General features: G+C 41.5%; 4 protein-coding genes and 1 pseudogene across 7 annotated transcripts; 4 read left to right on the plus strand and 1 right to left on the minus strand.

Moving 5' to 3' along the window:
• Nucleotides 1-1152: 1152 nt before the first annotated feature.
• Nucleotides 1153-9565, plus strand: nek9 (NIMA related kinase 9). Its single transcript, XM_085441172.1, has 23 exons — nucleotides 1153-1958; nucleotides 2299-2476; nucleotides 2573-2628; nucleotides 2719-2789; nucleotides 2880-2985; nucleotides 3433-3564; nucleotides 3654-3764; nucleotides 3885-3949; nucleotides 4028-4078; nucleotides 4177-4369; nucleotides 4451-4595; nucleotides 5386-5586; nucleotides 5756-5802; nucleotides 5901-6062; nucleotides 6179-6287; nucleotides 6375-6536; nucleotides 6659-6826; nucleotides 6912-6971; nucleotides 7092-7282; nucleotides 7376-7534; nucleotides 7630-7734; nucleotides 7827-7880; nucleotides 7980-9565. The coding sequence occupies exons 1-23, from the start codon at nucleotides 1773-1775 to the stop codon at nucleotides 8157-8159; spliced, it is 2892 nt and encodes a 963-aa protein (XP_085297298.1). The 5' UTR covers nucleotides 1153-1772; the 3' UTR covers nucleotides 8160-9565.
• Nucleotides 9566-9574: 9 nt separating this feature from the next.
• LOC146686626 (uncharacterized) lies at nucleotides 9575-13769 on the minus strand (annotated as a pseudogene). The gene is made up of 3 exons (XR_014916687.1): nucleotides 13694-13769; nucleotides 11116-12366; nucleotides 9575-9904 (listed from the first exon to the last, which is right to left on the minus strand). The product of XR_014916687.1 is annotated as an uncharacterized LOC146686626 (transcript).
• Nucleotides 13770-13843: 74 nt separating this feature from the next.
• acyp1 (acylphosphatase 1, erythrocyte (common) type) lies at nucleotides 13844-14721 on the plus strand. The gene is made up of 3 exons (XM_085441182.1): nucleotides 13844-13959; nucleotides 14116-14203; nucleotides 14333-14721. The coding sequence occupies exons 2-3, from the start codon at nucleotides 14123-14125 to the stop codon at nucleotides 14546-14548; spliced, it is 297 nt and encodes a 98-aa protein (XP_085297308.1). The 5' UTR covers nucleotides 13844-13959; nucleotides 14116-14122; the 3' UTR covers nucleotides 14549-14721.
• Nucleotides 14722-15548: 827 nt separating this feature from the next.
• On the plus strand, nucleotides 15549-21372 carry mlh3 (mutL homolog 3 (E. coli)). 2 transcript variants are annotated; one of them, XM_085441170.1, is made up of 12 exons: nucleotides 15549-18538; nucleotides 18625-18726; nucleotides 18831-18910; nucleotides 19043-19147; nucleotides 19243-19327; nucleotides 19417-19485; nucleotides 19602-19710; nucleotides 20370-20529; nucleotides 20619-20642; nucleotides 20760-20838; nucleotides 20942-21093; nucleotides 21197-21372. In XM_085441170.1, exons 1-12 carry the CDS (start codon nucleotides 16045-16047, stop codon nucleotides 21266-21268), a joined length of 3531 nt encoding a protein of 1176 aa, XP_085297296.1. In that variant the 5' UTR covers nucleotides 15549-16044; the 3' UTR covers nucleotides 21269-21372. The 2 variants fall into 2 exon arrangements, with proteins under 2 accessions (XP_085297296.1, XP_085297297.1); XM_085441171.1 differs by lacking the exon at nucleotides 18625-18726.
• fosaa (Fos proto-oncogene, AP-1 transcription factor subunit a) lies at nucleotides 21206-26296 on the plus strand. 2 transcript variants are annotated; one of them, XM_085441178.1, is made up of 5 exons: nucleotides 21206-21270; nucleotides 23426-23526; nucleotides 24193-24420; nucleotides 24749-24856; nucleotides 24977-26296. In XM_085441178.1, exons 1-5 carry the CDS (start codon nucleotides 21255-21257, stop codon nucleotides 25643-25645), a joined length of 1122 nt encoding a protein of 373 aa, XP_085297304.1. In that variant the 5' UTR covers nucleotides 21206-21254; the 3' UTR covers nucleotides 25646-26296. The 2 variants fall into 2 exon arrangements, with proteins under 2 accessions (XP_085297304.1, XP_085297303.1); XM_085441177.1 differs by lacking the exon at nucleotides 21206-21270 and having other exon boundaries at nucleotides 23389-23526.
• Nucleotides 26297-26313: the final 17 nt, after the last annotated feature.

A 26313-nucleotide genomic window follows, 5' to 3' on the forward strand; every position in this document is an offset into this window, starting at 1 on the left:
TGACCCCTTATGGGGCAAGGAAGAATCACTTTTTTCTCTGTTGTATTGCACAGTGCATCTGGGACTGTGCAGTGACTTGTATGCTGCTCACGTATACACTGATTAGCCACATAACATTAAAACCACAGAATGGACAGCTACAGTGAAAGAAGACCTGATCATATCATAACACTGCAATGTTCTGCTGAGAAATACTGAGACCTGCAATTCACATGGATGTTATTTTGGCTCCCCCTGCAGGCCTTAAAAACAGCCAACGTGGAAGAGCTAAAAAGTGCAGTTCCACTAATGCCCACTTGAAGCTGACTCAAACAAAAAGAAAAGCCTCATAGACTCCCAGAACCAGAGGATGATTTAACAGATTGTTGTAATGCATGTGCTGCCTTAAAATACAGTGATAGTTGACAAAGCTATAAAATTATTAGTCTGTCAGAGTAATTTATTAATCTGATAGTCCAGCAACACATGCAATAATTAAAATCAGTCAATCACCTTTTATGGTATCACCTTTAATCAATATTAGAGACTCCTGGTGACCTTTTACTGCACTACAGTTGAGAGTGTGTTGACATATGTCATAACTGTGTGGTAGGCTGCCTATACAGTGGCTGACAAGAAAAGAGTGCAAAGGGTGCAGAAGCATCAAAAGCAGAGCAAATACCTCAGGAAACCATTTCTTTTCTTGGTTGGAAGGACATTAATGCAGGTTTCTAACACCGGCAATACTCAGTTTAATTGCCCAGTGCAATAACTTGATATATATGTGACTTTAGTATCTTGTCAATTTATTGCTGTTTATGGCCTCCCCATCTGAGCTGTTTTATTACGTTGTTGCTTCTATATTGTCTGTTTCATTGTGTTTTACATGTCTTAACATGTCTTCAGATGTAGCACTCTGAAATTTCGCCGTACAGTATCTGTGCTATGACAACAAAAATTAATCTTTTTAATTTTTCATAAAAAACAAAAACAAAACTAGTATACATGTCTTGCTTGTCCTGATGCATATTTTATGGTACGTGTGTTAGTGTATAGTAGCTACAACTGTAGGCATAGGGGTCAAAATGAATAAATAAAAATAGTAATACATATGCAAGACTCGAGAAGGCCGAGAAGTGTTGATGTTTCAACCAAGAGACAGACCGCGCTTGACAGTTTCCGGGTCTGAGCGCGAGGAAAGGATGGGCGAGTTGTCGGTGTTGTTGTTGTTTGTGTGTGCGAGGTCAGCTCATTTTAAACGCTCGTAACTTCTGTATTTCTTAAGAAGACCTCCCGAAACTATTTTATCAGAGTATCATGTACTCAGCAATTTAGTATTTGACTCTGTCGGCCGGGCTGTAATCTCGTTTTGCTAACTTATTAGCCAAGTCAAGCTAACTGACAAAACACACCAGTAATGTTCCCGGAAATAAGCGTCGTGACCTTCAATATAAAACGCACAGCGACACGACAGAAGTTAGATCGTTTATTTTGAAAATTCACAGAAAATTTGACTGAACGTTCTCATTTTTGTTGTGTCGTGCTTGACACTAGTGCAACTACTGTAGTTGCACGCGTTTAGCTACGTTGTCTATAACAGTCGTTATATTCTATAAGTAGCTTTGAGAAATCTGACTCCACCCGAAATTTGACGGGTTTTTTTTTCATTAGCCGACAGCTGTAGCATGTTAGACGCGTGTGCGGCTTTCTAGGAGTCTTCCAGAAAGAGTTGTCGTCGGGCCTGTTCAGGTTATTTCCATCACTGCCATTGGCTAACAAGTTTCTAAAGAGAAATGTCACTGGAGGGCTATGAGAGACATCTGGACTCGATAAGCTCGGATTTGAGCAGCGGGTCTGTGGTCAGTGAGCGATCAGCTTTAACCCATTTTAATGGCGAAGAGGAGAAGTTGCATTACATTCCTATCCGGATCCTGGGGAGGGGGGCGTTTGGTGAAGCGACTCTGTACAGAAGGACAGAGGTAAGCAGGGTATCAGCATAGCCTGATTTTGTTCTCGTGATTTATTGGCATGGTTTTCTTCATACCTAATGCTATGTGAGGAAATGCCTTGCTAATATATTATGACCTGCAAGTGTCTTCTATTAAAATTGAATGCCTCACTGTTCTCCTCTGTGCACATCCTTGGTATTTCTCACTGTGGCTCTGAGAAATTCTTGGGTGAAAACAAGATGAATGACTCTCTCATGCATTGCCTGTTAGTCCCTTTGTAATATGTATCTGCAAGATTAGCTGCTATTCTAATAACATCTTGAGACCTCTCTAATTGAGGCTCTTATTTATTTGGTTTGTTTCCCTATAGGATAACTCTCTGGTGGTATGGAAGGAGGTCGACCTGAACTCACTTTCAGATAAGGAGCGCAGAGATGTCATGAATGAAATAAGCATCCTCTCCATCCTGGAGCACAAAAACATCATAGCCTACTTCAACCATTTCATGGATAAAAACACTCTGCTCATTGAGTTGGAGTATTGCAATGGTAAGCCAGTGCACTGCTAACCTCTGATGATCTGATTGAGGTTAGTTTGGGTGTTGCTCATCTGTGACCAGGTGATAAATTGTCCTGTCATTGCAGGCGGAAATCTGTATGATAAAATCGTCCAGCAAAAGGGGACACTGTTCAGCGAGAAGGTATGAATGGACTATGACAGGCTGTTTATTTTAAACAAAATTGTTATGTTCTTTGCTGTTCTATGTGAATCTTGAACATGTTTTCTTCAGGTGGTCATATGGTACCTGTACCAGATTACTTCAGCAGTGGCCCACATTCACAAGGCTGGGATCTTACACAGGTAGGATGTTCGTGCTCTGACTGAATGTATCCGGCAGATGATTTTCGCAGATGAAACAATATTTTTTTTCTCTCTTTTTGTAAATGGCAGAGATATCAAAACTCTCAACATTTTCCTGACAAAGACTGACCTTATTAAGCTGGGCGACTACGGCCTCGCAAAGAAGCTAGGCTCCGAATTTTCCATGGCGGAGAGTGTAAGTTGTGGCTCCCTCCCCGACATCTCTAAACTGGAGGCTACGATTAAGGAAATCTCAACAGTTGTTAATCATCCGTTCACCCTATTTACACTTGGTGTAGCGGGAGTGTGGTTCTTAGATTTGTGCCTGTTTTACATAGATTACTTAAACATAGATTCCAAAGATAAACTTGTTCTGTTGCTTTGTAGCTGAGGCATAGCTGAGTTTAGATTATCTTAGCAAAAATAGCACACATACTGTAAATGGAAGCGAGTAGGTGTATATGTTTAGCATTCATTAGCCACCTTGCTGCTGTTTACTAATGAGACTCTGCACTAAATGCAAGTGTTTACTGAGAGTTTGCTTTGCAGATACATGCCAGGGTGGTATAGTTTATGAATCAAGTTGAGATAACATGTTTCACTAATGATCTTAATGCACCATTTCCTTCCTTTGTATGTCCAGTGTGTGGGAACTCCATATTACATGTCACCTGAATTGTGCCAGGGAGCAAAGTACAACTTCAAATCCGACATTTGGGCCATGGGTTGTGTACTTTTTGAACTCCTAACACTTACAAGGACATTTGATGCTACGGTAGGTTTTCAGGCTTTCTGGTAGCGAGCGTAAATTCTGGATTTTTGACTCGAGAATGAGTTTATCATAATGTTTTTCTTTCTTTTCAGAACCCTCTGAATCTCTGTGTGAAAATTGTCCAGGGCAACTGGACTATGGAGTTGAACTCGGATATTTATTCATCTGCAATAGTGAAACTTGTGCATGAGTGTCTCGATCAAGTAAGTGAGAAGAACAATCAGAGTGTTGTTTCGAGTTTAAAAACAAACGTCTGACCCCAGGGATAACACTGTGGTTAAGTAAAGAGCTGATTGATATCACTAACCCTTGTGATCTTTCAGGATCCTGCAAAGAGGCCCACCGCTGAGCAGATTCTCGGCCAGCCATTAATTTCCTCCTGCCGACAGTAAGAACGCTTTGAATCCTCATATTGCCTCATTATAATAAAAATCTGCCACTCATTGACAGCTTCACTGTTTAACAGGGAGCTTGAAGAGCGAGTTTGCCTGCTAAATTCAGCCATGAAGAAACCAAAGTGAGTTCATGATTCCTCAGCTGTGTGTTCACCATCATAGAAGCAGGCTCGACATCTTTCCAACATGATTTAAATGATTTGTTGTGCTTGTGCAATAGGCTGAGCACAGTGAGCGAGAGTCCTGTCGCGGTGGTTACTCAACGCTCGAGGGATGTGTATTACTGGGGTGGAGGGAAGTTCACTCCTCAGAAACTAGACACGTTCAAAGCAGGCAGCAGTGCCCAGTATGTGTGTGCAGGAGAGAACCACTTTGCGGTTGTGTCAGTGGAAAAGGAGCTGTATACCTGGGCTGTAAGTATTAATCCATCGTTCTGTGGAAGACATATTTGATCTGGTTTTTGCTGCACTACAGGGAACTTTTTCCACCCTCAGAATGTACAAGGCGGGGCTAAGATGGTGGGCCAGCTAGGGCACGGAGACCAGGCCTCGTATCGGCAACCAAAGAAGGTGGAGAAGCTGATAGGGAAGGCTATCCGACAGGTGGCATGTGGGGCTGACTTCACTGCCTGTGTCACTGGTAAGTGAAGAGGATTCCTGCTAAGGCCTGATTTATAGTGCTGTGGTAAATGTTTGCAGTAGCTGTAGCATAGCCATATAACACTGCACCCTAACTGAAGCTGTATCCTGATATGCAGTTTACCAAAACTACATGTCACAGTGATGTAGGTACCTTAATGTCACTCACTGGTTTGTGAAGTCTGCAAACAAGCTGTCCTGCAGCTGGCAGTGTTGGGGTCATTACACAAGATAAATAATGTGTTACACGTTACTTGTTACTTTTATTTAAAAGTAATGCAGTACATTATTTAATTATGATTAATTTTGAGGACACAGAAACTCCTTCAGCATGCTGTCTGTGAAGATGCTTGCAAAGAGTCAAAGATGTTTCTGTCCTGCATGCAGTTTCCACTTTACCATCACACTCTTATCCCTTTGTGCAATAAAACGAAGAGTAATGTCCATATCTGGCTGTTTGAGAAACTGCACCTCCATGTTGGCCTGGTTTTTCAGCCTGCCACCCGGGTTGCCACTTGAGTAATGCAGACTGCAGTGTCTGTATATCAATTAGCACAAGGACAGTGCCTGGAGTATGTTGTGAAGTCTTTTGTTTTAATGCATTTCAGTAAAAGTTAGTGTTGTTAAACAGTTAAATGCAGACACATCAGCACATAGAGTATAAATGTAGCGTGTGGTGTTACCCACCACAATGTAGGCTCTGCAAAGGTTCAGCACAGCACTACAAATGAAGCTGAAAAAAGAAAACAGGGTCTGTAAAGCCATCGAAAATTCCTCTGCCTCTTTTGCAGATGAAGACCAGATGTACATGTTCGGGTCGGACTATTATGGCTGCATTGGAATCGAGGGCGAGCTGGGCGTGGAGATTCTGGAGCCAGTTCTTCTGGAGTTTTTTGAGGAGCGACCGGTGCGCCAGGTTTCCTGTGGAGACAACCACGTGGTGGTGCTGACTCAGAATGGCGACATCTACTCGTGGGGCGTAGGAGAGTATGGTACATAGAGTTGCTGTTTTTAGCTGATGTTTGTAAGCATCTACCAGATTTCCTTCTTTGACTTTCATAATTGTAGCCAGTAGGTGGAAAAAGTGTCACTTAAATGTACTGCATTTTAAGATTGCATCTCATCTTTAATCTCTTTTTATTTATTTTTTTCACATGGCAGGACGTCTTGGCCTGGAGTGTGAGGATGATTTTAATTCTCCTATGCAAGTAAGACTTACTTCAGTGTCTTGGCAGAGGCCTCTCAGGAGCTGGTTAAATACAAATGAATTTAATGTTACATCTGCTGTTTGTTTGTTTGTTTTCAGGTGGAGATTCCTAAAGGTGCAACTATCTCATCAGTGTCGTGTAGCAGTGATGGGACTTTCTTTTTGACCGAGATGGGCAAAGTCTTGGCATGTGGAAACAATGACTTCAACAAGCTGGGGCTGACTCAAGGATTCTCTGGAATCAAAAACCACCCCGGAGAGGTAGTTAGCTGTATTTAAAGTACTATAATAATAACAGTCTTGCGCACCGCTTTGTGCAGCTGTGCTTATAAATGCCTTTTTCTTTCTTTTTCTTTCTCTCATGTTTGGCAATCCAGAGTTACCAGGGGATCCCGTACATCACCACACTGACCTTGGTAAAGCAGCTGTCTCACTTCAAGATCCGGACCATAGCTCCAGGGAAGACACACACAGCTGCCATTGATGGTACAACAAAAAATAGTTATTATCATTTCTCTTCTAAAAAATAACTGTGTCAAAGAGGTTTCGTTCATATGATTTTTGTCTTTGCAGAACGTGGTCGTCTGATCACCTTTGGCTGCAACAAGTATGGGCAGTTAGGCGTGAAGGACTTTAAGAAACACCAATGTGTCCAGGTCCTTGTTGGCCCGTTTGGAGGGAAGATAGTGACCAAAGTGTCTTGTGGAGATGGATTCACCATTGCAGCCACAGAGGGTAAGAGCATGTGCACTACTGTGGTTCATGTATTGCTAACTATTATGATATTTATATCAAGTATTTGTTTGTTTGTTTTTTTTCCTCCTCAGAACAGTATGACATAATTTTTTTTCTTGCAGACAATCAGATCTTTGCCTGGGGAAACGCAGGAAATGGGAGACTCGGGATGCCTGCTGATAAAGGATTCGGCTCTGAGGTTTGCCCCGCCATGCCGAGGCCAATATTTGGTTCCCTCCACCACGTCCCAGACCTTTCTTGCCGTGGTTGGCACACCATCATCATAATGGGTCTGTCTAGAAAATCACTGCACAGACACCAACAGAAGTTATTTCATAAAACAGCTAATTAATGCCCGTTTTTTCTAATTTGTAGAAAAAGTACTCAACTCAAAAACCATCCGCTCAAACAGCAGTGGACTGTCGACCGATAGGGGTAAATACGTTTGTTGACATTTGTGTTCTGATTAATTTTGTTTTCTTGAAAGTTAATTTGTGTGTGTGTGTGTGTGTGTGTGTGTGTGTGTGTGTGTGTGTGTGTGCGTGTGTGTGTCAGGGCTGGCCCATGAGGAATCTCCATCCACGTCCATGGATCTGGACATCGAACTTGGTGCCGAGACGGAGTGTCGCGACAGGGGTCTTGGGGGTACAATGGAGGTTAATACAGAGGATTGCTTCCTGGAAACTCCAATGATGTTGATGGCGAATCAGACCGGGGACAGCTCCTGCCCTCTGTGGCTGAGAAAGGTTTGTTACTGTGGAAGCACAAATAAATAAGGAAATCTTGATTTTTATTTATTTATTTTTTTATCTTAATTTTGTGATGTTCTCTTCCAACAGGAGCTCGAAGATGCAGAGGTCATCCCGATACCAGACAACTCGGAGCCTCTCACTCCAGGCCAGCTCTCTTCCTTCTCTAAGAGTGTTACTTTACCGTATGAAGAACTGAAAGAGCTTAAAGCAGCTGCAGCAGCAGTCGGCAGCATGAAGGACCTACCGGTAAAGCAATCAGCTGCTGTTTATATACGATTTCCACTAAGCACTCTTAATAAAGTGGCTATATTCACTTTAAATTCTCTGTGTTGGCTTTACAGACAAAACGAATGAGCTGTGATAAGGTGAACGGACTGGAGGAGACTGATGGCTTGGCAAAAGGAGAGTCTTATGGGTGTTGCAATTCAAGTAGTGAGCTGACACAGGTAACATACTCAAGAATCCGAAGCGTGAGTAAATGCGGCATTCACCGCAGTGCTTCGATGACAGTAAACCCTTTTGTTGTGGTTTTTTGCAGCTGCGAGAGACAGTCGCCCGTCAAGAGATGAGAATCCAAATGCTTGAGAAACAGGTGATTGTTTTTGGTTTATGTTTCAAATCCAGTGACCTCTGAGCTCACTTTGATTGTTGTGTTTAAATAACACCAAGCACACATCTCTGCTGCCTGTAGATCAGTGAGCAGCGGCTGGAGAATGAGAGGCTCTGGGCGGCCATCAATCGTTCTGCGCTGCAGGGAGCAGTATGCGACAGTAATGGAAACCATCCCTCCGCTCGTACGCCCATGGATGGAGGAAGAAGAAGAGGCGGGCTCACAAATCACGGAGGCCGATCTGCTGGGGCCAGCGTGTGAGGCTTAACGCGCAGATGTCCTGGCCATGGGTGAAATGTCAAACCCTCCTAGCACATACTGAGTTGAGCAACGTGAGGTGGACGGGCAGCAGAGACGTCATCCTCATTTCCACTCAGAGGTTACATGACAGATGTTAGCACAGTGCTAAGTTTCACGATTACATTTTATTGCATAGGTGTAATAATGTAAAGATGCATCGCACACGCTCAGTGCAAGCCAGCCTGATCCTCCAGACAGGAAATGTTGGCTGGATTCAACAAGAAGCATCAGACCTTAACGCCTGGGAGAGACAATCTGGTCATAGTGTTACACTGCCACGTGCAGCAGACGGCAAGTCTGCACATTTGGTGGTGGTTTTGTTCCGTTTTGGTGACGCTTCAGTCCTTTAGTGCCTCAGAAGTTAGTATTTATCAAATACCAGGTAAGGCTAGCTTATGCAAATGTATCCAAAGTGTATGTATATGCAAAGGGTTGTCAGTCTGTATGCTGGCAGCTTCTTCCAAAGTAAAAACATAACATGTACATCATGTTTTGTTCCACTTTTTACATTTTCATTTCTTCTGATATTCCTAAAAGGTGAAAGCGCTAAACAGAACTCAGCCTCTAAACCTCTTTTGGTATTTATCGCACATTTTAGCGATTGCAAACTTATTCGAATTAATTCATGCAAACATATACATACAGCTTAAATTGCATGTTTTATTGTTGTATTAAGAGCACTTGTGTGAAGCAAAAAAACTACTGATTCTTTTTTTCTTTTTCTTTTTTTAAATACGAGTTAGTTTTCCTGTTTTCTTTGTGACACTGAACACTTGAACAGTTTGCGTAAAAACAATTGTGGTCTTTCAAACATTTATTCTGTAGTTGAACATGAAGCTATAACATTTTTCTTTCTTTGTAACTGTTTTGTCTCTGATGCTTTTTGAAATTTCCTCATTTTTTGTTTGCAATTTTGTCATTTGTGAAAACAAAAAAGTTTATATTTCATTTTTCTTTTTTTGTAGCTCTGTTGAATCCATTTATTCTCATGTTATGAGCTGTGTGTGTGTGTGTGTGTGTGTGTGTGTGTGTGTGTGTGTGTGTGTGTGTGTGTGTGCGCTCACATGCTTCAAATATCAACTGTGTAACTCCAGAGTATTTTTTTTTAATGTTGGGGGAAAAACATCATACATTACAGAGTGCCTTAAGCTATTAAATCTTGAATTTGTGCATATATGACTGCTGTGCCTTAAATTGTTTTGTTTTTTGTTGTTGTTGTGTGTTCAGTTTTTAAAAATACGGTTTACTTTTGTTTTTCTTTAAATAGTTTACTAAATACTGCTGGGATGCAACGGTTGTAAAAAAAACAAACAAAAAAAACTGTCTATGCTTTGTGTACAAGCCATAAATAAAACTGTTATCTTTCATTCTGAGTGTACAGTCAGCAGTTACCACACTTTATTGTGTTACTATTTATTGATGTCAACATTTCTGCTTTAAGAACATGAATTATATTAGACAATAATGAGGGAAATATTGAAATGGCAGCAGATGAATAAATTCTCCAAAGTGGCCGATCTAATAAGTGACACCATCATCATAACAAGGTGACTTTTGATGTGCTGACGCTCACAGATCTCAGGCTCGCTGTCAGGGGAGGATTTCTTGATCCGTTTTGGCTGCGATGTGCCAGCTTGGAGACGAGCCTGAGGCAGACTGCTTAGGTTTCCCTGGCAGTTTTGTGATCTGTTCTTTTTATTTAAAACCTGGACAAAAACAAATACAGTTCAAAATAAAATCCAGTACTCATAACAAGTCATGAGTATATCGAGGGGGAGAGCTTAGGTTTAGTAGTTTGGAGACAAAGTTAGAGAAGAAAGACTGAGATGGTTTGGACGTGCAGAAAGAAAATTGGATATACTGAAAAAAGGATGTTGAATAGAAGGGAAAAGAAGAACACCACAGAGGATGTTCATGTATAGAGTGAAGGAGGACATGCAGAGGGTTGGTGTGATAGAGGATGCTAGAGATGCTAGAGATAGGGTGAAATGGAGACAGATAATCTGCTGTGGTGACCCCTAAAGGGAGCAGCTGAAAAAAGAAAACGACTTAAACTTCGTTATACCTTAGTTATACCTGACTACTACCATGTTGAACCCCCCTTTTTTGCCAACAGAACTGCCTTAAGTCTTCATTGCATGGATTTAACAAGGTGCTAGGAGCACATTTGGTCCATGTTAACATGATAGCATCACACAGAACATGGTGCATTATCCTGCTGCAAATAGCCATCAGAAAATGCGGGTACACTGTAGTCATAAAGGGATGGACACAGTTAGCAACAATATTCAGACAGGCTGTGGCATTTTAATGATAGTTGGTACAAAGAGGCCCAAAGTGTGCCAAGATTTTTTTTCCTTTTGTTGATGCAAAATCCTGACCCTACCAAGTGAATGTAACAATATAAATTGACTGATTTTGCATGTTTTCTTTTTTTTAGATAAATTATTGTCAAATTTCGGTGACTGTGCAATTTGTAGCCTCAGTTTCCTGTTCTTAGCAGACACGAGTGGCACAGGATGTGGTTTTCTTTAGCCCATCTGCCTCAAGGCTTATCGTTTTCAGAGGCTCTTCTGCATACCTTGGTGGTAACAAGCAGATTTTTGAGTAACTGTTACCTTCCTGTCAGCTTGAGGCAGTCTGGCTTGTTCCTTGAGCTTTAGCATCAACAACTGCCGCTCAGGTTTTATCACTATTCTCTGTAAACCTTAAAGATTGCATATCCCAGCAGACCAGCAGTTTCTAAAATACTCAAACCACCCACGTTCCCAAATCTGATGCTCAGTTTGAACATCTACAGGTTTTCCTGCCCATGAGCTGCTGCCATCATGACTGGCTGATCATATATTTGCATTAATGAGCAGCTGAGCAGTGTAGCTGACAAAGTGTTCGGTGAGTGATCATGTTAGTGTCTTACCTCTGGACTGTTGTTTCTAGTGTGTTTTCAGGAACTGCTCTATCTGGGATCCTTTGGTCCTGTTAGCGTACGAGTTGAAGACTTGCCGGCATGAAAAATTCACCTTCTCACATATTCGGACGTGCTTCTCTAATCTTTCACTCGCAAACTTTCTGTTGCAGACTTTGCAAGGAAAAAGCTGGAGGCTGACTTCTGTGCTCTCCATGAGCACGAGCTCTCCCTGTTGTGGTCCACTCCATTGTGAAGGTCTAGATGGAAGAGTCGAATCCCAGAGCTGATTTCCTCCTGCCCCTCTGTGGTTTCCTGTATAAGGAGTTTTCTGCAGATTCACCTGAGGCACATCACTGTACTTTATTTTTTCTATTTCTCCACCAGTACCACAATCTGTCCCATCTCCTCGTTTTCCTCTGGTATGCTCTTTCACATTGTGCCATCTTGATTTGTTCAGTTCTCCACTCACTTCTTGTTTGCTGGATATGACCTTATAAGTGCCTTTATTTCCTTTCCTGTTAGGCTGAATAGTTTCTGAATCGTCCTGCTGTTCTTCCTTTGTAGTCCTCATTCTGTCCTCAGTCCTCTGATCTTGTTTGAGCCTAACTTGCTTAAAATCATGATACCTTCTGTCCTCCATCACTTTATCTGTGCCTCGTGCTAGCTCTCTAAACTGGAGCTCAGACATTCTGGTATTAGTTTGAGCTTCTCGCACCTGAGCTCGTCCTCTGTTGTGTCCCTCCTCCCTACTCGTTTTCTCATTACCTCCAGCATAGTCAGCGCTGGCCCTCTGGAGCTTTTGTCTTATTTTTAATTCAACTTTCAAGAGCTTCTCCTGCAGCATGAGTTGTTTTGCATGGATTGCTTTGGTCATCTGCAGCTCTTCACTGGGCAGTCTGTCTGACAGTGAGGCTACGGTGGTCTCTGTGATGTCATGTGAATGATGCTCCTGGGGTAACAAAGGGGCTACTGGTTGAGTAGAAACTGTGATGTTTTCAAAATCATCCAAATCGAGTGAAACCTGAGGCCTGCTAGGTCTTCTATGGCTCACAGGCTTGTTTGGAAATGGATGATTTACTGCATCTGCTTTCCTATTAGGCACGCCACATCTTTCCCCTGCAAAGTTGTGGTGCCCCTGAGGAGTGTCTCTTCTTCTATGTGTGTTCATGACTTCATCTGTTGTTACAGATCATAAGCTGTTGTTCCACAGATTCAAAGATACCTGAATCCACTATATGGGGTCCTTTTATTGTATAATTTCTGTGCAAAAAGCAAGCAGAAAAGGGAAAGGGTAAGGCTTGTACAATATCACTGCCCCAATTCCAAAAAAGTTGATGTATAAAAGCTTATTTAAAAACAGGATGTAGTAATTATCTGAAAATCTCATAAACCCACATTTTAGTCACAACAGATCATAGAAAGCATATGACATGTTTGAACTGAGATAATGTTATCAAATAGCAGTTTTACTGTTTCATAAAAAAATATTTTCGCATTTCTGAAAAAGTTGGGATGAGGCAACAAAAAGTCGGAAAAGTAAGTAAAAAAGAAATTCTTGAAAAACATTTTTTAGTTCATTAGATTTATCTGCAAAAGCTCAGTAACACCACTGGGTATAAAAAGATTTTAGAGAGGCAGGCTTTCTCAGAAGTAGCGGTGGGCAGAGGTTCACCAATCTGGAAAGAAACTGTGTCTGCATTTGAAACCTTTCAATATCATATCATATACAGTACATATTATCATCAAAAGATGCAGAGAATTTGGGGGAAATCTGGGGAAAAAATAGAGGGACCATTACGCTTGTTATCAATTCCAAATTTTAAAAGCTTTCAGCTCTGAGGGCATGGGGGTACATTTATGCCTATGCAATTGGCAGCTTGCACATTTGAAAAGGCTCCATGCTCAACCCTGAAAGGTACATACAGGCTTTATAGCAATGTATGCTTCTCCATGTGGTTCTTTTGGAAGGAAGGCCTTGCATATTTCCAAAAGATGATGCTAAACCACATACTGCATCTAGTACAGCAGTACTGCATCCACGAGCTGCCAAACTGGTCTGCCTGCAGCTTGGACCTTTCACCAAATGAAATCTTAAACGAGTGAAGAATGGGATGACGGCCAGCCTCTCCCAAAATTTCAGCAGCTCTAAAGAAATGTTTCTGCCATCACCTTTATTAAATGTTTCTTTTAGTCTAGGACTAGGTTTAATCCATGCTTGTAAAACAGGCTATAAATGCAGGGGGAAAAAAACTCAAGTACAAAGGTAATTAACGCACTGCTTTAAAAATATCTGTGTTACAGTTCAGTTTATCAACAGATATTTAGGCTTAATTTGGCGCATGGTGAGATGGTCAAATGCTTCAGAAAGAGACAAGCATGTTTATTTATTTATTTTTATTAAAGTGTTTTTAACGGCACAAGATAGGTTTTGTTAACTTTTTAACAACAAAGACCATAAATGTGCGCTCGACTAATAATTCAAAAAATACCGATATGTTCATGTCTTTGTCTGCAATAACATTTATTAGATAAAAAATAGAATCCAGTTTCAGAAAACTCTCATAAATATAATCTGCTATCTACTTACCAGCATACCGATGTATATTTTCCTTAAAAATCCTGTCCTTCCAGCGTTTACATTTGTTGCCTAGATACAAAGCTTCTCGGTTGTTTTCTGATTGGTCCGGTAAACAAACACCACTTCCTGTAATCCTCTGTTCCAGCCCAGTAGGTGGCGATAATGCAATTAGGAACTCAAAGAAGAAGAGGAAGAAGAAGTGGCGTGTCGTATGTTTTGAATTTGCTGTAATTCGGAACTGGGTCGGTGTTTCACGGCTTCTGGATAAAATTCAGGTAAATTAAATGATAGCGAGTTTTTGCGCAGTAAAGTAGCAGTAATACTAAGCTAGGTGCGCTATGTATTATTTATGTTGGCATAGCTTCAGTCACCTGTGATTACAAATCACCTTTAAGCATTAAAGGACTGCCTTTTTTTTCTTTTTTTTTAAGATCCGCTATGGCCGATGAAGACCTAATTTCAGTGGATTATGAGATTTTTGGCAGAGTGCAAGGTGTATTTTTTCGGAAATACACGCAGGTGAGTTTGACATTGTCCCTGTATTCCTATGATTACCATTTTCTTACTATTATGACATCTCTTTTGCCCTCCACGATCTCAATAATAATAATAATAATAATCCCTTTTGCTTTTTTTTTTTCCTTTCAGGCAGAAGGGAAGAAACTTGGCCTTGTTGGCTGGGTCCAAAACACACCAGCAGGAACAGTGCAAGGGCAGCTACAAGGCCCACGCAAAAAGGTGAAGGAAATGCAAGAATGGCTGAGATCCACTGGGAGCCCCAAGTCACAAATAACCAAGGCAGAGTTCAAGAATGAGAAAGAAGTTGACAGCCTAGAACATTCATCTTTCAACGTAGTAAAATAACTGTGCCTTTAATATTAACTTATGCAGATGTTTTATTTATTTAGTCTTTTTTGTTTTTACTGGTTGGAATTTAACATTTAAACTGAATGGGAGGAAGAGGTGTACTGCATTCGTTTGATCTCCTAAATGTTCACGGAATATGTAACAACATTAATAAATGGGAACTTCCTTCATTGGGACTCACATTGTCTGATTTTATTGCAATAACAGCAGTGAAGGAATATTCAACTCAGTCAGCTTTAACATGCCTGGTTGTGAAGGACCTATACTCTGCATTTAAAGTGGTTAGCGGAGGTGGCTACATTGTTCAAATTTTTTTTATTGTTTAGAAGCCTTTAACAAAATTATATTTGTTCTCATGGTCATGCAAACAGGCACATGTGTGTGCTTGCCTGTTTTCAAAAGAAAGCTGTAATAATAACACCTTTTCAGGGTTCATCAAAAGCTCTTAAAGACTATTTACGCATAAGGTAACATAAACTATTTTGCTAAATTATCAAGATACTGATACAAGCTCAGTTATTCCAAGGACAAACACCCTGATATTGTTGGGTCTTCTGGTTTAAGATAACAGGTAAACGCCACACATGCCAATAAAGTGGGTAGGTCAGCAAATAATTTGACTTCATGTTGGTATGAAAAACACAGGTGTATCTGATGTGTCTGTGCAGACTTACTGGCACACTTGTACACAAACGGGGCATTTAAAGTTATTAATAAAATGTGTTTTTCCACTGTAACTTGATGTATCGAGACATGTTAGGATGATGTTGCAGGCCTGGCCACTCTTGAGTTTGCTTGAGTTTTATCCATATCGAGGTATACAGTGGGCAAGCTAACTGAGGGAGATGTGACTGAAATTGTTTTGTTGACTTCTTAACTGCAGAAAGGAAAACTGACTGGGTGTATAAGCACATTGAACAGCACACTCCGTACAGGAGGTGGCGGTATGCAGTAAAAGCAGGCTAACTTACGAAAGAAGATGTCTGGCAAACATGGCACATTCAAGTCAACGCGGTGATCGAAATTTTCCAGTAAAGCTCCGAATTCCCAGCTACAAAGACGCAAGTGTAAGCAATCGAAAGGGGTGACTATGACAAACTGTAGACATTAATATTAGCATTGTATATAGCTGAAGTCATTAAGTCATACGCATAGAAGTTTCCGAGTCGACGCGAACGCAGCAGTAAATTCAACCACACCAGAAGGTGGCAGTATTATAATATTAGCCAGTTTTAAGCGGTTTTGGCCTGTGTTTTTGTTTCACGTTGACTGTACACAACAGCTGAGGTATTTGAGGGCATGGTTTTATTATGCTAAATATTTTATCATATTTAATGAAATATGAAAGAGGTTTTACTTCAAAATGTCAAAAAGTCCCCTTTGGAATTAGCTAGCATTAACTACTTAGCAACGGTTAACTAACTTCTTACTTTGCGGTCGCCGGTACAGGTGATAGACCACAGATACAAAGAGAACTGAATTTAATTCCCATTATGATTAAGTGTTTACCCAAAGAGGTTCAGGGGAAGCTTCGCTCCGGTGTCGCTATCCCCTCGCTTCAGCAGTGTGTGGAGGAGCTGATTTTAAACAGCATCGATGCCGGGGCGACCTGTGTGGGAGTCCGAATGGACATGGAGGCATTTAAAATTCAGGTGATCGATAACGGTGCTGGGATGAGCGCCGAGGACATGGCCTGTGTTGGGAATAGATACCACACAAGTAAATGCACTTCTGTGGCGGACCTGGACAACCTCAGGTGGTATGGTTTCAGAGGGGAAGCCTTGGCGAGTTTAGTTTCTTTAGCCACACTTGTTGAAATCTCCTCCCGGACCAGATCATCTGTAAAAACACACGTTAAAATATTCAAGGAGGGGAAGGGCTTGGAGGTCTTTGAAGCAGAGGCTGCTCGACCCTCAGCGGGCACAACTGTCATCATTTGTAACTTCTTCCACAACATGCCTGTCCGAAGGAAGAGGGTTGATGCCGTCCTGGAGGGTGAGAGGATCAGGCACAGAGTGGAAGCTATTTCCCTGATGCACCCCTCTGTTTCCTTCACCCTGAAGAATGACTGCACAGGAGCCATGATGGTGCAGCTCCCGAAAGCAAGAAACACTTATCACAGGTTTGTTCAGATACATAATCTCGGGCGAGCAGAGAAGCTGGGAGAAATCAGCCACACATACAAACAGTTTGAAGTGATGGGTTACATTGGCAGAGAGGGCCACTACAACAACAGCTTACAGTTCCTGTATGTGAATGAAAGACTGCTGTTGAAAACACGTATTCACAAGCTGCTGAATGTTCTCCTGCGCCGACTGACCAGTTCGAACCAGAAGAATGACAGTCCGGATGGGCAGTCTGTCATCAGAAGTCCAAAGCACAAGCGAAGCCAAGATCTGTATGGAGTGTATATCATCAATATTAAATGCTCTTACTCGGAGTATGACATTTCCCTCGAGCCTGCCAAAACTCTAATAGAGTTCAAAGACTGGGATGGCATTTTGCTCTGTGTTGAAGAAGCAGTGAAAGCTTTCCTGAGGAGGGATAACTTGGTGGCTGTCATTACTCAAGACGACTTGGACTATGCATCTCCAAGAGTGTTTGGAACTGGCAAAACAGAACCAGAAGAGAATGGTGACAAAGGTGGCCAAACAGCTACCACTATTTCTACAATGGACTGTAGCGTTGGCACGAGACTGGCATCTGAATCTGTTCATCGTAATCACACAGGTGACAGTGTTTCTAAAGATGGTGTTTGCCTGGAGGCTAGATCGGATAAAAGTGAACAACCAGGCCAGCAAAAGATAAGTACAAATGAGTTGCAAAATGTACACAGTGAAAAATGTTTAAACAATGCATGTAGCGATGAGCTGATGTCTGATCTGGCTACAGTGGAACCTTTATCTTATAAAATTAATAAAGAAGTGGAGCCCGCATATAGTGAAGCTGGGGAAGGTTCTAATATTTTGCATATTTCAAGAGAGCTACTTTTAAAAGAAGGAGATGACAGCTTCATTCAACAAGCCCAGCCTGCTTTAAACTACACTGAGAGAATAGTACCTGACTGTCAGGATACAAGCTGCCATGCACAGACTTTAGTAAGTAAGAGAAAGATCAGATTGTCTGATCAATATATTCAAGAGCGTCTGCAGAGTTGGGACCTTTTGCAAAACAATAGGCCAGTATTTCAGGAGGAAAGTTTAACAGTAAAATCTGAAGAAAAAGCTTCTGTTGCGAAACGCAAAATCTCACTAGACACAAGCAGATCTTCTCAGAAACAATACAGAGACTCTTCCTCTGTTGTCCCCTCAAAGATTTCCAAGATAATTTCATGCCATAAATTGTCTGGATCTCTTGACAAGTTTCGACGAACGTGTGTTAAATCTGGTGAACTCGAATCACAGTTACCCAAGGCTCATTTGAAGAACGACACTCCTCAGACAGACCGCGTTGTTTTGAATACATCAATTTTCCAGGAAGTTCAACAAGAAGATGAGATGCAGGACAAAGATGAGGCAAAGAACAGCCTCCAAAGCCCGCCAACTCTCTCTATTTTCACTAAGATAAAACCAGAATCAGCACAGAACCAAGGTAAAAAATCTTTGGCAGCTAAACTCCGTCATTTGAAACAACATGGGACAGATGATTCAGAGGTATCATTGGATTTTTCCAGAAGCATCTCAAAGGATACTATCTGTGTCAGTACTGGAATTGACGGTAACCAAGATAGCAATGAGATTCCCTGTGACCCTGAGTTCAATATGAGGCCAGCCTCAGGTTGCATTTTAAACCCTGAACTTGCTATGAATGAAGAGGCTATCACATCGAGCGACTGGCTCCAGCAGTACGACGCATCTGTCGGAAAGACGGTTTATGTGAACAGAGTGACCGGGCTCAGCAAATATGAGGACCCAGCTATGGAGGAAACTCAAGTGCGCTGCACGTCTGATGTCACCAATATAGCAGTTAGTGTCATTTCTGAAATGGGTAAGTTAGCACACAAAATTGCACATATGCACATTAATACAGATAATTTGTTTACTGTTTTAATGCATGCCGTCATGTCCATGTAGGGATGGAATACAGGTGTTACCCATTTCAGGTGGATCTAGTGTTGCCATTCCTGCCTAAATCCAGACCAGAAAGGGTGATTAGATCAGGGCCTGATTGTAGAGGTACCTCACAGATTTATAAGCGTGTAGGCTGTAAGGTCATGACCTCAGATAATGTACAAAATGCAGTTGATAATTTGCAGCCTTTTATTATCTCGTCTTTACAGGTGATGTTGGTGAAAGCTCAAACTCGCTTTTTTCATTGTACTCAAAATGGAATAATCCCGTGTTTGTCCGCCCTCCAATGGTAATGAAAACACATTTTTACTTTGTATTAACTCGATTTAGCAATGACTCGAACTGATTGGCTCATAGCAAAACACAAAGTCAGATTTCACTTCGGTGGTTTTGTTTTTGATACTACATCATCCCTCCACAGGTCGGTGTGGATATTTCCAGTGGACAAGCTGACGGACTGGCCGTAAAGATCCACAACGTCCTTTTTCCATACCGCTTCTCTAAGTCCATGATTCACTCCATGAAGGCAAATTAATCTCTCAGCTGTTACCACTTTTTATTAGCAGTTTTACAAATTTCAGTAAAACGCTGTCATAAAGCTGTGATGCAATTCTCCTATAGGTTATTCATCAGGTGGATAAAAAGTTTCTTGCGTGCCTTATTAGTACTAAGGATGACGAGCTGGTGGAACACACTGAAACTAAAGGTGAAGTTAGAAACATTAAATCTTTGTCATTTATTGTTTTCTTGAGACATGTTTGTTTATTTATTTGTACATTTTCAATTACAAAACAGGAAACCTGTTGGTGCTGGTAGATCAACATGCTGCACATGAAAGAGTGCGACTTGAAAATTTAATTGCAGGTAAAAAAAAAGAAGAAGAAGTGAACAGTAGTTTAGTTTTGTTATTGAAACACTGATAATGCTGTTAATAGGTGCTTATTGTAATTCTGCAGTCATAGCTGTTTGTGCTGTCACAGATTCATATGCAGATGACCCAGATGTCCCAGGAGAGAGATGCCTGTGTACTTCAACCATTTTGCCACCTCTTGGGATCAGTCTAACAGAAGAGGAGATAAGGCTGCTTAGGTATGGAAATCTATTGGGTGTATTGGGCAACAAGCAAAGAGGGAAAGCCTGCAAAGACAGAATACATATAGTAAATATCTTCCAACACCCCTCATTTCTTCATATTTTGTTAGGAAAATGGGAAATGGGTGCAGTTGTTTATTGAAAATGTTCATGGAAATGGAGTATATGAGGCAAAAACAGAGTTTGTAAAGTTGTGATAATATTTGGTGACCACTTTTATCCTTAAGAATGGCCTGAAGTCTTTTAAGCAAGCTTTTCTTTCTTTAAGTAGTCTTCAGGAAGGATTTTCCAGACTTATTGAAGGACGTTCTTTGGATGTTGGCTGCCTTTTGTTCTGTTCTCTGTCAAGATGGTCCCACACTGCTTCAGTAATGTTGTAGTCCTCTAGGGAGGCCGGTCCATGAATGATAGTGTTCCAGCATATATTTTTTTTCTATCCAGGCATGTTTTTACTGTATTGGCAGTGTGTTTGGAGTCATTGTCATTCTGAAAAACAAAGTGCCTAGAGATACAATTTAATAAATGGTCAAGTATACTACTTTATTGTATTTTTTGCACCACATGCTTAAGCTTTGTAGACTAGCAGTAGTACATAGAGTTTGTGTTCAGATGTTATTTAGTTAGTACTCATAGACTGTTCTTGTATTTTCCTACAGGTCCTGTCAGCCACATCTAAGGAGTTTGGGCCTGGAAGTTCATTTTTCACGGGCAGCAGATCTAAAAGTGTTTGTCGGGAAAGTGCCATTGTGTTTTATGGAAAAAGAGAGTAATGAGCTGAGGCGAGGAAGACCATCTGTTATAAAGCCAATTGCTGAGGTAAAACTGTTTACTGTTTCACTGTTTTTGCTAAGTGAGGCTTTTACAAAGCTGTTCTCTGATATGTACCGCTTAATTTTATCTGACAGGAGTATCTTCAAGAGCAGATTGAGGTAAGCTAGTTTTTTTTCTGTTTTCCTATGTACTAAAGTTCTGTGATGCACAATGGTATGTACTATTTGCTTTGGAGTAATATATTTGGTTTGGTTTGGTCTTTTTTCATTCCCCAGCTACTCCGCTCAACAGGTAGAGTGAGAGGAACTTTGCCTCTCACTGTTCTGAAAGTGCTCGCCTCACTGGCATGCCACGGTAAAGACAATCAGCTTCTCTCAGGCCTTGAATATATTTTTTCTGTGATTCTGAGCCTGAAATCTTTATGCTTGTTATTTTTATACATGCTTGCATTGAACAGGTGCCATCAAATTCAACGACACCCTAAGTAGAGATGAATGCCACAGCTTGGTGGCATCCTTGTCTGCCTGCCAGCTGCCCTTCCAGTGTGCTCATGGCCGTCCATCTATTGTTCCCCTCGTAGACGTCCTTCATTTGGACAAAGACCACACGGTACCAGAACACATTGCACATTTGAACTCTGGACTAAAAGTCAGATTCAAGGAAATGTCCAGTGCAATATTGTGATGATGACTAAGTATTGTTGTCCTTGCAGGAAGTCCAGAAACCCAATCTCCGAAAGTTGAGAAGAATGTATAAAGCATGGAAGCTATATGGGAATGCTTAAGGGTGTGTATTTTGTTTTTAAATGTGTTGTTTTGTTTCTAAGAAGAAAAAAAAAAGATTCATAACTTATTAAATGGTTCAGATATTCCTGTTTCTTTGCCCAAATTCTATGGCTCAAGCTTTTTTCTTGTAATCTAAAGCAACAGAAAGTCATAGTAAGATATATACAGCACTGTGAAAGCCTGTTTGCCCTCTTACACACTACTTAGTTTTTTGCATATTTATCACACTTAATGTTTCAGATCATCAAACTAATTTTAATATTAGACAAAGATAATCCAACTAAATATAAAATGCTGTTTTCAATTAATTACTTTATATGTTGAGGGGGGGGGAAGCTATCCAAACCTCTCTGGCCACATATAAAAAGGACTGTAAGTATAACGTATGTAACATGATTTGAGTAACAGTAAGTTTTGTTAGCTGTAGTAGTTTGGATTTTATCGTGTGGCGCTCATAATGTTATAAATGTCAGTGCTATGAAAATCCTTCACATCTTTGCTTCCACATGCGCATCATGTTCAGTTTAACAACTTTATTCTGGGAGTTTTCAGTTCCCACAAACATTTTTTGCCTATTATGTTACTTCACAAAAAAATTGCTGATAGCTCATTGAGATATGATTTATTTAAAATAATAGATATTACTATAAGAAATTCTTATAATTAATTCTTTTTGGCAGACTCAACAAGGTGCTGGAAACATTCAAGATTGTTGACCATAGTGATATGATAGCATTACACAGGTCATTTGAGTATGGGGACACGAGTGTCATGTTCAAGAAACCAGTTTGATATGATTTAAGCTTTGTGACATGGTGCATTAACGTGCTTGAATCAGCCACCAGGAGATGGTGCACTGTGGTCATAAAGGGATGATCATAATCAGTAACCGTACTCTGGTAGGCTGTGCCATTTAAATAATTCCCAGTTGGAGCAAAGGGGTACAAAGTGAATTAATAATAATTGGAGAGCTATGTTTAATTGTCTTAAAATGTATAGCAGCTTTTGGGTGTCTTTGCAGGCCTCCGCGCCTTGCAGCAGCACATTCTTGCAGACATGTTCTAGAGTTGGGCGGCAGAGAGACTTGAAGCGAGAGCGCTGTCGGGTACAGTAGGCGCACAGCATCGACGCAGCGCTGCTCCTTTGTTGTGATTGGAGTATTGAGCAGCTGTGTTGCAGACCCCTTCTTCCCCCACAGTTCCGGGTCATGCCACGTGACTTGCCCGCCCCCACATGTCCCTCCCAAGTAAACAATTCAGCATCATTTCATTATGTCTGTGAACAATCCCTGATTCTTATCATCGGTGGGGAAAAAAGCCTGAGCTCGACAACAGATGCCTGTCACACAGCTAAAACCTCCCAGCATAGTCCGCATTTTATCAATGTGAAATGGCGAATGGAGATGAGATGGGTTTTTGGATTCGGATAAATTATGGAGCTAAATATAAATGCGAGCTGCAGTGTGTATTTTAAAATGGTCGAGCAAAACATGTCCACTTGACCTTGGAATCAAATGAGGTTTTATTGAAGAGGAGCCGTTTCCACCACGGCTCTATTTAACCTTTGACTAAATTGATACAGCACGGCGTTAAGTTTTTATCGCCCAGGAAATGGTTACATAGGCATATTTATAAATAGACTCGCGTTTTTCATCCCATATTGCATTAATAAGAGGCCGATAGCCATTTTTGTGAATGGGAGAGAGAGAGGGAGGGGAGGGGGGTCTGGTCATCTTGCGGTGCCTAACTGGCGTAAATAAAAACAAACCAAAAGGGATAAAGTGTCAGATATCGCTCATGGAGTGCATATAATGGTGGATAAATGTCAACAGGATGGCCTTTTACTCCAAAATATGCCTATGTGGCTGTCAGTCTGACCCCCCTCCGCGGATGGTACAGTCTTGGTTCATTCATAAAATTCTAGCAGAGCATAAAAGGAGGGGCTTGCATTCTAGTCGTCCAGTTACCAGGTAGACTATACCTGGAGAAAAGACCCGAGCTGCTCTTCCCCAGCGGAAGGCCACAGTCATATTTGTCATTAATCAGGACTCGTGCGTGTGCGTGTGTGTGATTTTGCTTTTCTTTCTTTTTTTTTTCTTTTCTTTTTTTTTCTCCTCGTGATGTATCAAAACAACCTGACGCCTGACATGGATTCAGTCTCCCCCACCTGCCGGGCAGAGTCTCCTGTCGGGACACTCTGCCAGAAGACGCCAGAGGAGGCGAGCTCTCCAGCGTCCTCCACAGAGAGCAATGCAAAGGTATGAATGGCTTTGTTGATCATTTATTTAACACGCTACCCAGGAGGCACCCCGTTTAAAACAGATTAAAGATCACCATTTTCTCTCTCTCTCTCTCTCTCTCTCTCTCTCTCTTCTTTTTTTAAAGTGAGCCACAGACTGGATGCTCAAATGCTTTCATCTCTGTGGTGGGGGGGAGGGGGAACTGATTGATAAGATTTAAATTAACTGGATGCGGTTAATTTTAAAGCATCATATTTATATATACATATATGCCTATAAGACGTGAGACATCGGAAATCTGTGCATGTGGAAATGTGACAAAATAGCCCTGTAGGTCGGTTGTTATGATTCCGACGTCCTGGGACCAAAATGCAAGCGTGTCGATGCAGCGGTTCATTGAGAAAAATAAATCCATTCAGGAGACTCCACAGCATCTCTGCGTCAGTGTTGACGTCAGAAACAATGATAAAGTCAAATATTGATCTGGGAGAAGGCTATTTCTGGTCGGGTATATTTCAAGAAGAGACACCACATGCAGGGTGTCCTCTGTTTTAGACTATAAACAAATGATTAAGAGGCTTTTATTGATTTTCAGCATCACAATCAGAGCCACGTGAAACCTCTGGTATAAATGAATAAATGTAACTGTAGTCCTCATTGTCAGTACTATCTCTGCTTTTTCAGGAGGTCTGCCAAGACATGAGCACTGAAGACACTCCATTTGTTCCAACGGTTACAGCAATTTCCTCTACCCCAGATTTCCAGTGGATGGTCCAGCCTACGATTATTACATCTGTCTCCCCGTCTCTGGGTAGCAAGCAAGCCAATGAACCGCGAAGCTCTCACCAGGCAACACCCAAAGCGGGCGGGAGTAAGGGAAAAAATGCTGCCAGAAAGGGGAAAACAGAGCAGGTAGGTTAGCTCCGATGAAGTCTACCTGCTATTGGACAGAACAGTCAATAGTGTCAATTTGCATATGCCAATCTGAATTCCTTGTGTGCAGCCGAGCTATTGTGCATGCTCCTCTGGTGCCGTGTGCGGGCTGTGTGCCTTCCTTAGGCAGTCAATTTATATTCAGGTCACAGCAAGTCTGCAACAATAGTCTATTTTTAGACGCATTGCAGTGAAACATGCTTTTGCCACTCTTCAGAGGGCGAACTGGGAGCAGGTGTTGTGGATTAGGGGAAGAAATGGCTGGATTCTTCGTGGTAATGACTGAATTATTTCCCTTACATCCCAGCTGTCTCCTGAGGAGGAGGAGAAGAAGAGGATAAGAAGGGAGAGGAATAAAATGGCTGCAGCAAAGTGTCGCAACAGAAGGAGGGAGCTCACAGATACACTGCAAGCTGTAAGTAAACAGTGATTAATTTGCTCAGCTGTCATTTACACCTACTGCGGTGTGTTTTGCTTTTTGTTTGTTTGTTTGATTTTCCACATGGATGATTTTTTGGTGTCGATCTGTTTAAAGGAGACAGACAAGCTGGAGGAGGAAAAGGCTGCCCTGGAGACCGAAATAGCCAACCTAATCAAAGAGAAAGAACGGCTCGAATTTATTCTTGCTACACATAAGCCGGTGTGCCAGGTGTCAGAAGAGCTTGAATCCATTTTCCAAGAGTCCACAGGGTCTCCAGGCCTACCGCCCAGTCCAGACGAGGACAGGCTTCCAGAGGATGGCACGCAAGAAGCTCCATCACTCCAAGACATGGACGACCCCAGCGATCCGTCCACAGCCATCTCTGGGAACTCGAATATTTTGCTGTGTGCAAGTGCTGAAATCAACATCTGTGATCTCGAGCCCTCCCTGGACCTTAAGGAGGGGCTACTGGACAATATTTTACCCACGCTGGAGGAGAAGACTCCCATGGAGACAGCTCGATCCGTGCCAGACATAGATCTGAGTAGCTCTCTCGGGGTCTCGGACTGGGAGACTCTGTATAAGTCGGTTTCCAGCGACCTGGAGCCTCTCAGCACTCCCGTGGTCACCTCCACCCCTACCTGCAGCAGCTACCTGTCTGTGTTCACATTTGCGTGCCCTGAGCTGGACTCTCTCACAGAGGGACTAGACAGCCACAAAGGTGGAGGAAGCAAGGGCGATTCTGTCGACATCCTCAACTCTCCGACTCTCCTAGCCTTATAAAATGCAAAGAGGCGCTGATCTGTTTGATCTCTTTCTGGTCTCTCTGTTTGCAGGTTCCCGACGTTGAAATGATATGAACAACGTATGCTGTAATGCTTCAAGGAACACATTCATGAAAAGTCTTGTACATGACTAAGCAAACATATAAACTCTCTTCAGATACATAGTCAACAGAGTGATGTAGCTAAAAGCATGGCTTTTAATTTAACCGGAAGGACTGAAGTAAGTTTTGATTTTAAACGCATGCTGAAAAATTCCAAATAATTTTCAAAGCTCATATCTGATCTGTTACTAGATCTAAGCTGTAACGTGGAATTTAATGTAACAGTATGGTTTTGTGTTTTTTGGTGTCAGTAGTGTACTGATTGATGTAAATGTCTTTACATATCCATCTAAGTACCTGCGTACCTCATCAAGTGTGGTTTGACCTCATTGTTAAAATGTTGAAAGTTTTCCATGAAAACATTCAGTGCTATATACTATTATATATATAGATATATATATCTTATCAAGATGTAACTTATGATTTATTTTTTTACCTTTCAGACTTTGACTTATTTGTTTAAATTTAAAAACAAACAAACAAGTAAAATGGGCATATATTGCTTAACTATGCTGCTGAATAACTACAATAAATCTGCGTTCACAGTGGTGCTCGGTGCTGATCA

This window comes from Copadichromis virginalis, linkage group LG19, assembly GCF_057382275.1.
Source record: "Copadichromis virginalis isolate Kocher_CV1m ecotype Utaka linkage group LG19, C_Virginalis_male_GT1.1, whole genome shotgun sequence".
NCBI lineage: Eukaryota > Metazoa > Chordata > Actinopteri > Cichliformes > Cichlidae > Copadichromis > Copadichromis virginalis.

Excerpts from the sequence above, each read along its gene's own strand:
- acyp1 (XM_085441182.1), top strand. The coding sequence starts at position 14,123 with ATGGCCGATGAAGACCTAATTTCAGTGGATTATGAGATTTTTGGCAGA. Across the intron at positions 14,204-14,332 it reads TTTTTCGGAAATACACGCAG|GCAGAAGGGAAGAAACTTGG; the intron begins GTGAGTTTGACA and ends TTTTCCTTTCAG.
- nek9 (XM_085441172.1), top strand. The coding sequence starts at position 1,773 with ATGTCACTGGAGGGCTATGAGAGACATCTGGACTCGATAAGCTCGGAT. Across the intron at positions 2,629-2,718 it reads GGACACTGTTCAGCGAGAAG|GTGGTCATATGGTACCTGTA; the intron begins GTATGAATGGAC and ends TGTTTTCTTCAG. Across the intron at positions 7,735-7,826 it reads CAAGTAGTGAGCTGACACAG|CTGCGAGAGACAGTCGCCCG; the intron begins GTAACATACTCA and ends GGTTTTTTGCAG.
- mlh3 (XM_085441170.1), top strand. The coding sequence starts at position 16,045 with ATGATTAAGTGTTTACCCAAAGAGGTTCAGGGGAAGCTTCGCTCCGGT. Across the intron at positions 19,486-19,601 it reads ACTTGAAAATTTAATTGCAG|ATTCATATGCAGATGACCCA; the intron begins GTAAAAAAAAAG and ends GTGCTGTCACAG. Across the intron at positions 20,643-20,759 it reads ATCTTCAAGAGCAGATTGAG|CTACTCCGCTCAACAGGTAG; the intron begins GTAAGCTAGTTT and ends TTCATTCCCCAG.
- fosaa (XM_085441177.1), top strand. The coding sequence starts at position 23,389 with ATGTATCAAAACAACCTGACGCCTGACATGGATTCAGTCTCCCCCACC. Across the intron at positions 24,421-24,748 it reads GAAAGGGGAAAACAGAGCAG|CTGTCTCCTGAGGAGGAGGA; the intron begins GTAGGTTAGCTC and ends CTTACATCCCAG. Across the intron at positions 24,857-24,976 it reads TCACAGATACACTGCAAGCT|GAGACAGACAAGCTGGAGGA; the intron begins GTAAGTAAACAG and ends ATCTGTTTAAAG.